The sequence below is a fragment of the Bidens hawaiensis genome, unplaced genomic scaffold (genome assembly GCF_021521415.1).
Source record: "Bidens hawaiensis isolate Kalapana, Puna unplaced genomic scaffold, B.hawaiensis_p1.1 tig00007858_1, whole genome shotgun sequence".
NCBI classification, from domain to species: domain Eukaryota; kingdom Viridiplantae; phylum Streptophyta; class Magnoliopsida; order Asterales; family Asteraceae; genus Bidens; species Bidens hawaiensis.
This window is the reverse complement of record NW_027491545.1, coordinates 1,044,572-1,057,343: the sequence shown is the minus strand read 5'-3', so window position 1 is coordinate 1,057,343 and position 12,772 is coordinate 1,044,572. Positions and strand designations below refer to the sequence as shown.

Below are 12,772 nucleotides of genomic sequence, written 5' to 3'. Positions count from 1 at the left end.
TTAAGCGACATCTATATATAAACAAAAATTGTCAACATAGCGTCACATATAAACAAAAGTAGTCAACATAGCATCACATCAACTATTATGCTAGTAAGTCACACTTTAATCAATTTTACATATTATTTTAAACATTTTTTTTCTATCAGTTTTACATATTATTTTAAACAAATTAAAAAAGCTTGAAGTAACGATATTGGACTAATATAATTTCTCATATAAAAACAGGAAATTGTTTTGAACTTTCATAGTATTAAGTTATTAACCTAAAAAAAGAAGTGAAATTTAAGTATAGTTTCATCAATGTCTAAAAAAAACCCAATATACCGCCCAAAAGCTGAAATTCAAAAAACAGGAACTTAGACAAAAATGGTACAGTAGGAAGGTGTAAGGACATTTAAGATACATCACATGCAACGCCATGAATGGGCCAAACATCTAGCTTATCAAATATCCAAAACATTAATAATAATAAATATTAAATCTCATTTATAAATGTAATTTAATTTCTTTGGTCACCTTCTATTTTGTACTCTCTATCTAACCATGAATTCAGGCGTTTGTGAACCGGAGGATTGGCAAAATCTGAGGGTGGTGGAAACCATCTATGAAGAAGATTCCGGTGAAGATTCGTGCACCACACCTTCTTCTGTGTCGTCTCCGCCGCCTCCCTCCTCCCCTTCCGCCGCCTCTCTCCGGTCACGAGTTAAACTCTGGTAATTAAGTTATATATGCTACTTCACATGTCTTTTTTCATTTGGTTTCATTTTTATAAGCAGTTAATTATTTTATGAAATCAAAATGTTATGTTATAGGTCACTTAATAATGAAGTTGAAACCAATGTGATGATACATGTTCAAGGCTCAAGTTTTCGTTTGCACAAGGTATGCATAATATTATAAATAACAAATTAATCTTTGAATTATACTTCAATTTGATGACTGAAATTTGAGAAAACTATGTTCTTTTTTTTAATTCATCCTCTTAATATTATAAAATAACAAATCTTTGAATTATAATTCAATTTGATGACTAAAATTTGAGAAATTTATGTTATTTTTTCTAATTCATTCTCATGTTCTACAAATTAAGAAGTTTAGGTGAGAACAGTTTTTTTATAAGAATGATTTAGATTTTTTATTATGAATTCATGAACTTGCACTATATTTTAATATATAATGATTTCCAAACTATATTTTTTTCAACTCCAAAGCTTTAATTAACAAACATGAAGGAGAGTTTTCTTAAACAAAATTGATAAACTTCAAACATTCAAATAGAAAATGAGAATAAAAAAAAAAAAAAAAAAAAAAGGAATGTAATTAAAAGGCTTCATAATACAACCTAGTGAAAACAAGAATTTGAATATAAATGATTTCATGTTGTTTACTTACCTAAGACAATTAAGTAACCAAATAATGGATTTTTTTTTCCTCATATCATATCTGCTAAACATTTCTAAGAACTGATTATTTCTGACTAATTAAAACTAATAAAATAAATAAATAAGCTTTAATTATTTACCATAGAAAACTGAAAAGATATAACAAATTAATTGCTACTACAATGAAACATTCATTTACGTTTTGCCATTCTCATTGAAAATTAAATGCCCATAATTAATAATCAACAAACACGTAACTCCAACATTCATTACACCGCACAGAAAGTCGATGTCAACATTAATCAAAAGTACAACTAAATGTTACGTTTCATTGTCACCTAGGATCCCTTGGCACAATGCAGCAGATACCTCAAACGACAGTTAACAGAATCATCCGATGTCACAGTCTCACCGCCGTTAAAGATAACGCCACACACATTCACGCTAGTCGCCAACCACTGTTACGGTGGCCACCTTTTCATAACTCCGTTTAACGTGGCATCTTTGTTACTAGCAGCTGATTTACTCGAAATGAACGATGAGTCAAACGTTGTTGAGAATCTACGGCAGAAGACTGAGTTGTATTTTTGTCGGACGGTGGCGGTGGACCGGGATTATGCTGGGGTGGTTTTGAAGTCTTGCATGGGGCTTTTTCCGGAGGTGGAGACGAGAACTGGTGTTGTGAGCAGGTGTGTTGAGGTTATGAAGTTGAATTGTGACGGTGCCGGAGACGTGTTGAGCTGGTTTCATGGTGTTCAGGAGCTTTCCGGTGAGGAGTTTAGGTTGTTGGTTGATGCTTTGCACCGGAGGTTGAGTGGTACTCATGATTTGCTTTATAGAATCATTGACTTCTATTTCAAGGTGAGTGTTTAGTGATATAATGAGTAAACTAGTAAAGGAAACATGGGTGTGGATGAGTTGGTTTGAATTTGTTTTGAGCTTAAATCAAACCAAAATTTAATTATATGGTTTTGAAAACCGTAATATTTTGGTTTTCACAAATTGTTCGGTTTAATTCTAATAGTTACGGTCTTGTGATTTTAAGTTAAATGTTTTATGCTGAAAATAAAGGGAAAATAGTCAAAATGGATGAGATGAGCGATTTTCTTTAATAAAATAATAATTGAATTTAAGGCCCCGCTAAACTTTAGTTGACGGGTAAAAGTTTAACGGGGTCTACGAAAACAATCAATCAAATCAATACACGTTTAGAAATTGAGGCAAAGCTCCATCTGGTGTCTAGAAGCGGATGCCAAGTTTTAGTCAACGATAAAAAGTGAGGGCTAAGTCTTAGCTAACACTTAATATGTGTATTGATTTGACTGTCTAAAATATGTTTAGTGTGCCAAATATTTTTTAGTATTCTAAGCCGCATTGCTTCTAATTTGATGTTGTTTGATTAGTTTGTTTTAGTTTGGCACATACAATGTTACTATTTAACCTATGTGAAAATGAAACTTTAACACACAATACATAAATTCAATAGCATTTTATATTCTTATATGATTTTGGTTCGGTTATATATAATATAATAGTTGGTTTGATTTTCACAATTTCGTTGATTTGGTTATCTTTTTCTGTTAAGTCCGTGTTTTAGTTCGGTTTCATGCATGCATCAAATAAAACAACATTTTTATTCAATTTTACGTACAGGCAGAAGGTGGGAAGATAACAGAAGAACAAGGAAGCAAAATCTGCAACTACATCGACTGTTCAAATCTATCATCTCAAATGCTAATGCATACAGTTCAAAACCACAGAATGCCATTGAGATTCGTGGTTCAAGCCATGTTCGTCGAGCAACTCAACACTCGTCGTTCCGTTTTCTCGGCCGCTCAAACCCTCAAAACCCATAATCATCGACAAATCAAACAACCCGCCGTCGCCAACGCCTCCGTCACCCTCGGTGCAATCCTCCAACGTGACGTGGCTCTTCGCCAAGTGGCACACCTGAGAGATACCATGGATTTCACGAGTTCTCGGATTCAAAGCTTGGAAGACGAGATACACGGCTTGAAGAAGATTCTGACAAAAACGGATACGGGTGGTCAGGTTACGGATCGGGCTAAGTCCGAGAGTTTTCGGTTTAGTTCCGAGAGGATGGTTGAAAGAGGGCAAAGAGGGTCGGTTTCTTCAGGTAGTTTGCGGACCTTGGATGTGGGAAACGGGTCTGACCATTCGGGTGATCAAGCGAGTCCGAGAGGGTTCGGGAAGCGGGTCATGAGTGGATTAAAAAGTGCGTTTCGCAAATCAGGTTTGGGTCGTAGTCGGGGTGAGGCTAAATCGGAAAGAGTGACCGATTAGCCGTTTGTCTGTTAAACACCTCTAAAGACCTTAATTTTTGTATGAGGTTGGTTGCCAGTTTTATATAATATACTAATTAAATATCATAGTGATTTAAAGATTAAAAAAATGAGGGGACCGGTGGTTCATGGAGATTGGTGGAGAGTGGTGATGGTGATATATTGAAAGCATAATTTGTAGTTTTAAATGGATAGGTGGTCGAATAAAGATGGGATAAGATGGATTACGCTGATCTGACCAATATTTTTAATTTTATTTTAGATGGTTATATTATAAGTAGCAGTCAATCAAAAATATATATATATATATAAATAATATCCCTAATAACTGTATTTGACAGTTATATATCTATATCTCATATTATATATATATATGGAGAGGATCATGAGAGAACTTCTTTTTATGGAGATAACTCGAGAACTAATAATGAAATATTTTTAATTAAATAAAAAAATATTTGTAAAATTTTTTTCTTTCATCCTTTTTATATGTTGTTATTCTTCACCACAAAAAATATAAAAATGAAAAAAAAATAAAAAAAATTAACGAGTAATGCATATATGCAATACACCGACTTTTTTTATAATGCATGTGTGCAATAGTGTGCATTTTGATGTTTTAAATAGTGTTGAATAACATATATATAGTTGTTTGTATTGTATATTTGCAATAGTGTTATATTATATACAAAAATTAAAAAAAATCGATATAGTGCATATGTGCATTAGTGTTGTATTACATATATGCGATAATGTGTTTGCATCAATTATTAGTGTTGTATTTGCATATATTCGATAGTGTGTATTGGATAATGAAATTGTGTTGTATTATATGCAATAAAACACTATTGTATATATGCAATAGGCATTAGTGCATATATACACTACAACACTACACCGACAAGTTTTTTTATTTATTTATTTTTTTTAGGAACAATATCATCTTATTAGAAGGAAGAAAGAAAAAGAAATCACAAAATATTTTTTTAAAAATAGTTAAAAATAATTCTTTGCTAGTCCTCTAGTTCTCTCTTTAAAAGGAGTTCTCTTTAGATCTCACCCCTATATATATATATATATATATATATATATATATAATATGAGATATAGATATATAACTGTCAAATACATATATACACGTACATTATATCATAGATAGATTGATTGTTTCTGTACTCATTCTTCAATATACAAAAGTTTCTTTCTACGTTATCAGCACGAAATCGCTCACGCTAAAGATTCTTTTTTGTTCTTCAATCCGGATAAAATGTCGAATTTGTCAAAAATTGAGTTCGCCGCCCTTGATATATCTGGGAACAAGTACCTTCCATGGACTCTAGATGCCAAAATTCATTTGATAGCAAATAATTTGAGAGAGACTATTAATGATGATAATCAAACTTTCTTTCAAGATAAAGCAAAGGTAATGATCTTCCTTCGTCATCATCTTCATGAAGATCTAAAAATGGAATATTTAAGGTGCTGTTTGATTTTTAAAACAAAAAATGTTTGTAATCTGATTTCATTTGATTTCTGCTTGGAACTGGAGATGTGGCCTGAAGGTCTGCAATTTGAAAATATAATACTCTTTTTTTTATAATCTGGATATTGTCTGCATAAACTGAAAATTAGTTACCTATCATACAATCACAGTAGATAAAAGTCATTTAACGTCTGTATATTGCTAAAATAATTGGTGGTGGTCTACGAACTATGAAAGTGGGTGGTGGTGGACGATTGGTGGTAGATGATCGTGATATGCGGTGAGTGGTGGTGGTGGACGGTTAGTGGTGGTGATGGACGGTGGGTGGTGGTGGTGATAGACGGTGGAGGTGGTGGTGGATGGTGGACGGTTGGTGGTGATGGTGGCGGGTGGTGGCGGACGGTGGATGGTGGGTGGTGGTAGTGGACGGTAGTTGTGGTGGACGGTTGGTGGTGGTGACGAACGTTGGTGGTGGTGGGTGGTTGACGGTGGTGGTGGCAGACGATGGGTGGTGGTGGTGTTGGACATTGGGTGCTGGTAGGATGTTAAGAAGTGTGAAGATGATGGATATTAGATTATTTTTTAAGATCATAAAAGCAGTTTAAAGATTTTTTTATTTTTTTAAGCAGACTATCTTCAGAGGCTTATGTCTGTGCGCCTGCAGACATAAGCCTTTTACAGACGTTTGAAGCAAAAACAAACACAACATAACTGTTGAAGACCCTCTTGAATTATAGAAAAAACATTCAAGAGCGTTTTGACCACCAGAAGTTGGTCTTGCTCCCTAAAGCTCGCTATGAATGGCTTCATCTAAGACTCCAAGATTTTAAAACGGTTGTGAGTACAATACTGCCTTGTTTCGCATTACATCTGAACATAAGTTATTTAGTGAAAACATAACCGAATAAGACATGTTTGAGAAAACATTCTCTACGTTCCATGCATCAAATATGCTCCTGTTGCAGCAATATCGGGAACGTAAATTTACTAAATATTCTGAACTGATTTCATGTCTTCTGGTCGCTAAGCAAAACAACAAGCTCCTGCTTCAAAATCATCAGTCATGACCCGTCGGTTCAAGCCCATTCCCTGAAGCGAATGCGGAAAACTATCAGAGCGGACGTGGAAGAGGCAGAGGTCGCAGCCCCAGCAGAGGTCGTGGGCGTGGACGAAGCAATACATGGCGACGAGAGTCTCATGGTTCTAAAAATGATGGTGGCGAATCAAGTAAGCAAAATATGGGGCGACATCCTAAAGGAAACACTGGTGGACACCAAAACAATGGATGTCCAAGATGTTGGATGTCAAATCATTGTTCCCGCACGTTTCGCACCCCCAAACATCTTGTTGAAGCGTATCAACGCATAATGAAACAAAAAGGGAAAAAGGTTGAAACAAATCTTATTGAAGATGCACCAAATTCGGCATCTCCTGCTACTATATCAGACACTCATCTAGATGCATGTGATTTTATTGAAAATATTCGAGATGTTTAAATGTTATGTTATGTCTATACTTTAAAACTATAATGTGCTTTATTTAGTTTAAAACTCTTGTAATGTATTATTTAAACTTATGTAATGTTTTAAAATTTCTATTTTATAATAAGTTTTAATTCTTTTTCTTCTTATTTTATTTCCTGAAGTAATATGTAAGCTAGCTCCAGAAGAGCTATGATTGATGATGAATTTATGATAGATAGTGGTAGTATTAACACTATTCTCAAACATACAAATTTTTCTTAGAGTTGTCTCCAACATGTTATAACTATATCTGGTGTTAGTAACCTTATTGAAGGCTCCAGAAGAACCCATATAACATTGTCTTCAGGTACCCAACTGATCATAAATAATACATTATACTCTAATAAATCCAGAAGAAATTTATTAAGTTTCAAAGATATTCGGAAAAATGGATACCATCTGAAAAAATATTGAGTATCTTCAAATTATCTCAAACAAATATGGTAAAGAAACCATTGTCGAACAATTACAAGCTTTATCCTCTAGTTTATATGTACTAATATCAATCCTATAGAATCATAGATGGTTGATAGCCGGAAGTTATTAGATAAAAATACATTTAAAATATGGCATGACCAACTAGGCCACTGTCATACCCCCATATAGGGCCTAGGAGTGCGACCAACAAGTTGGTATCGTCTTTGTAAATAATTCAGAGTTGCGTTATGTTGCGGAAGACTTATAATACTTTAAGGATCAAAAGTATAACATTTATATAAATTCAAAAGACGGGAATTATAAATACCCGTTTAAGTTGTTAACAGAAGATTATTTTTTTATGTTATACAAACCACCATATTAAACTTATACAAAAGAAATCCGAGCCATAGGATATTAGTACTTCATCATTTCCATGATCTAGCTTTGTTCACCTGCAAAATGTAATAAAATACGTCAACAACGAATGCTGGTGAACACGCTAACGCAAAAATATTTCTTTTACTTTATTACCCCTCGAGACTACGCATGCGTTGGCCCAACGTGGCTTAAGAATAACAAAGTTAAATAACACATTATAAATATGAGCCTCTACGCTAGGTCACCTCAGCAAACACCGCAGCGTTCGACTTAGTTAAGTACCCATAAATATACACATAAGGTCGTACTCCCTGCAGGAGAGCGTCCTACGACCAAGGGTGGTGCGATAATGCCCATACATCGCATAGTACCACCTATGTAAGGATCCAGACATACGTATATCACAGCCTGAGGGCTAGGTTTATACCCTTATTCATAACGGTTTTAGGAACATATAGTTCCTTGTAAACAATTTCAAATAACAAGTTTGACTCATTTTAAATAAGTAAAAGTTTGGGGGCGTATTCACCTTGTCTCTTTAGGATCGGCTTCACTCACCGTCCAAGGGTCTTTCCCTTTCTTTATCTCGCACCTATAGTACGAGTATAAATATTTGTTAGTCGGATACACGATCCGGCTTAAGACCTTTAGTCTTATATCTCAATCCTCGATTGAACCTTTAGTTCAATTCTTATTTACTTGAAAACCTTTAGTTTAAAAGTAAGTTATAAACCTTTAGTTTATATTCAAAACCCGACGTTTCTTCTTCTCCAAGAAACGTAATCATTTTCTTTTATTATTTAAGAATACTCTTTATTCAATAAATAATATTTCATAACAAAGAATATTTACATATATACTTACACACATATATATGTTATCACAATATTCAATATCTATCCTTTCATTCATTTCTTTGTTATGTTTTCTTTTCTTTTCTTTTATCGAGGTATCGAGTATATCCTCGACTTAAGGCTTAAGCCTTGAATATAATATTAAATTATATTGAATTCATCATTATGCCTAACCTTAAGTTGCGTATAGAAACTCTAGAGAGTTGGGCAGCACTCAGACGCCGCTTTACTTTTCTCGATCAACTTTGATATGCCAACTTCAACACTCGTCGGCACGTCTTTCGAGACTCTTTGCCATAACAACGCCTTCTTGATGAATGAGGGTGGAGGGTGGCACAAACTTCGAGGAAACGGTGTACACAAACAAGAGATCGAGGCACGCTTATCGAGGCAAATCGTTTATATGATTGTTGGGTTGTAGTGAGAAGCTAGAGAGAGAGTTGAGAGAGCAGGTTTGGATGTGTAAAATGAACACCCCATGGCTGCTATTTATAGGCGAAATTTTGGTCCCTATCGCGATACGCGATAGGTTCCTTAGCAGACCTATCGCGTATTGCGATATAGGTCTGCTGACTCACAGCGTAGACCTGCCACGTGTTGACACGTGGCAGGCACCGCTCCACGTGGTAGCAGTGTTGCCACATGGTGACACGTGGCGATAACCAGTGGCACACATGTCAACATGTGTCAGGTACCTCATCGCGATACGCGATGAGGCTTTCTTCTGACTCATCGCGTAGCGCGATGGGTCAGGAAATTAGAATTTTCAATTTAAACCCTCAACTTTGGAATTTTGGCAAATTTAGTCCCTAGACTTTGGAAAGTTGATACTTTGAACTCGAAATTTTTATGTTGTTACAGCCACCCAGGTAGCATTATGATGAGACGAATAATCAAAAGTGCAAGCGGGCACCCTCTTCAAAACTTAAAAGTTTTGCTACAACAAGATTTATCATGTGCAACACGCTCTCTGGGCAAATTTATTACTCGACCCTCACAAACTAAATTGATACAAGAAACCCCTTCGTTTTTGGTAAGAATACAAGGGGATATTTGAGGGGCTATTCATCCTGCAAGTGGACCATTTCGCTATTTCTTGGTCTTAATTGACGCATCTTCAAGCTGGAGAAAATCGCGAAGGGGGGGGGGGGGGGCTGACAATGTGTAGCAGGGAAGAAGAAAGAGGATTTGGTAACTTGGCATAACTGGTCCCTGACTTATGGCTATTGTTTAAAAATTAGACATGTTAAACTATGAGGGTTAAATTACACAAGTTAGATAGTTCTAATATTTTATTAAATAATCAAAACAAATACGAGTGGTGTAATTAAATAAATGATCAATGACCAATAAAAATAATAAATTTTTGGTTTTAATAAATAACAAACACCCGGTTAATAATAATAAAAAAAATTCAAATGGGTCAAATTTCAGGTTTGAAAAATAACGAATGTTACAATATTTACAACTTTTTGGAAATTTCGTCCCGAAATTAAAAAAAAATCATAACATAAACAAAGAAATTAAGTGTCAAGAGATGTATTTATTTATTAGTATTATTATTATTTTTTATATCATTTTTTAAATAAAAATAACACAGATTTTCAAGTATCCCAAATAACGCTACAAAAGGATATTGTGATAAGGGCACTTATGTACCGACAACGTATCCACCGTGCACTTATCACATCGACGTTTGCATCGTTACCCAAAATCACCCCATGTTTTGAGTTTTGACACACAACTGTATTCACTATGAGGTCCATGCGAGGACTTTGATAATTATGTGTGCACTCAAAATTATATAGGTCGCCGCATGATGCACATAGTTTGTCCCGTTGTGCGGGTTTGAAATTTAAAACAAGGTAATTAAAAAAAACCTTTTTAAGTCGATAAATAAATGGAACTATCTGAGCAAGAGAAAAAAATGAGTGAAATTTGATTAGCGTAAATAGCTAGTAACAACTTTGCAAAATAAAACGAAATTACTAAGTTAATCGTCAAAGGTAATAATAGCTAGCTTGGTTACTTGTGGTTGGTTGGTTGATTGGGATTTGGTTTACTTAAATTGGTTGAATAGGTTGGGTTGAATTGCTTGGATGGGTTGAGCTTGGATTGGTTGAAGTTGATTTACTTGGGCTTGGTAAGCTTGATATTGAGTGGTTTGGGTTGGGTATGATTGAATTTGGTTCATGTGTGCGAATCTTGGGCATGCATTGCAATAATGGTTAGGGTCTCCACAATTGTAGCAAGCTCTAATAGTTGAGGATGATTGAGTAAACGGTTGAGCATAGGGTAAAGTTTGGGGTTGGGTAAGAGGTGAGGTAAATGGTTGCATCATGAGTTGGTTGCGTTCACGACATGTGGTAAAGAGATGACCAAATTGATCGCAATGGGTGCATTGTCGACACCTGAGGTTAGGCGAATGGTGAAATTTACACGTATCATATAATGGGTGGGGTCCCGTGTAGGGCTCCTTGGTGGGTTGGGCTTGCGATTGAGCCAAGACATAGTTTTGGGAATTGGAGTTTCTTTTATTGTTGCGGTAGTGAGGAGAGTTGTTGTTGTTGTGCTTGAAGGATTCGGGCTTAGAAGACTCGGGTTTGAAAGATTCAGGCTTGGATTCTTTGGTGGGTTCGGATGTGGGCTTCTCTGAACTCTTCCGTGTCAAGGTCCCAGCCTTAACGTGGTTCTGTAAGGCCCCGAATCCGGAAGTACTAATTTAGCGTCGGATTTACTCATAAACACCTTTCTACAATCAAAGTTAATTAAAACTTTTCGCGGAATGTTAACTTCAATCATTCGTTACAAACATTTAATCTTTTCTTTAAAATCATAACATAAAACAACATATTTAAAACATCATTTCTTCCATCTTCAAATGCCAGCAGTTCGATCCATGCCATGTGCCATCCTCATGCTAGCTCTTTAATCTGCTAACCTACGTGGATACTAAAAGTTAGCTACGCTGAGTGAGTTCTAGTTAATCAAGCAACTTACCATACAACCATTACATGCATTATACACGTATCCGAAGACACACAGTCCACTGTCTAATCTGTTCACCTTACCGCTTAACCACTTAACTGCCCCTTACGTCTTAGCCACTTGTTTACGGAAGCACATAGAGGCTCGCCCTCCCATTCACTCATGTTATGCCACTTTAATAACGAAGGCACATATAGGCTTACCCTACCACGCACTCACGTTATGCCACTTTAATAACGAAGGCACGTATAGGCTTACCAAACCATGTACTATCTTCGTGCCACTAACACCCTTACTAGACCCTTGCCACTTCTATTACACTCTACCTCTACTTGTCTACAAGACACTTTCTATCATTACATCATTTACATAATAACCAAGTTACATCATAACATTTATACACACTAATAACCACTTGGATATCATATCCATTGGCGGTACGCGCAATATCCTAAGATCGTTCACGCACCGACTAACGTTACCTTCCATGTCTACACGTGCAATATCCGAAGATCGTTCACGCATAGACAGACTTCCATTCACAACATCTATATATATATATATATATATATATATATATATATATATATCATATCAATCATTATAGCATACACTTACCACTTAAGGTAAGTATACTCACACTTCACATCGAGTATGCACACATCCCCGAAAACATAACAAGGAAGTGGGACTAGAAACTCACCTGAACGTGGTTACATTCGCCGCTAATGATTATCCCTTTCTTTAACTATGAGCGACTAACTGTATAACAATTACAAGTATCAATTAACTATCACTACTCTTATCGTGTTTCCAGTTAATTAAAACCCTCAATGAATGGGGGTCCGGGGGCAGCGCCCCTGGCAGCAGGGTTCTAGGGGAGGCAACCCCTAGCAGGGTCCAAAGGGCAGAGCCCCTGGCTGGGATCGAGCTGCCAGGTCAGCTTGGAAAAATTTTATTTTCATTAACTGTCTTAACACATTTTCCATTAGAATTTTAAATCATTATTTAATTTGCTAACTTAGAGAGTTCGAGGGCTTCTTTGTAATTAAACCATTCTTTTCCAAGTCCAAGGATCATTCTGTCATTTTATTAAACTTCTAGTTCTTTACCCAGTTCTTAGCGAATTAGGGTTCATTCGTTACTTCTGTTTTTCATAACGAATTGGCTAATTCGTTACTTCATAACGATTTGTCCTTCATAACGAATTGGCCTTTATAACGAATTGGCCTTTAAGACGAACTGAACCTTATAACGAATGACCCTTTTATAATGAACTGGTCATTATAACGAACCGAACCTTAACGAATTGGGGTTAATTCGTTATCTTTTCCTTAACGAATTTGGATACAAACTAAGGCTAGTTCGTCATTCTTTCTTTTACGAATGTGCATACAAATTAGGCTAGTTCGTTAAACTTTCGTTAACAAATTAGGGT

General features: G+C 35.7%; 1 protein-coding gene across 1 annotated transcript; it reads left to right on the top strand.

Moving 5' to 3' along the window:
* Positions 1–539: 539 nt before the first annotated feature.
* On the top strand, positions 540–3,689 carry LOC143636304 (BTB/POZ domain-containing protein At3g49900-like). Its single transcript, XM_077103936.1, has 4 exons — positions 540–716; positions 816–885; positions 1,728–2,246; positions 3,039–3,689. Exons 1-4 carry the CDS (start codon positions 547–549, stop codon positions 3,687–3,689), a joined length of 1,410 nt encoding a protein of 469 aa, XP_076960051.1. The 5' UTR covers positions 540–546.
* Positions 3,690–12,772: the final 9,083 nt, after the last annotated feature.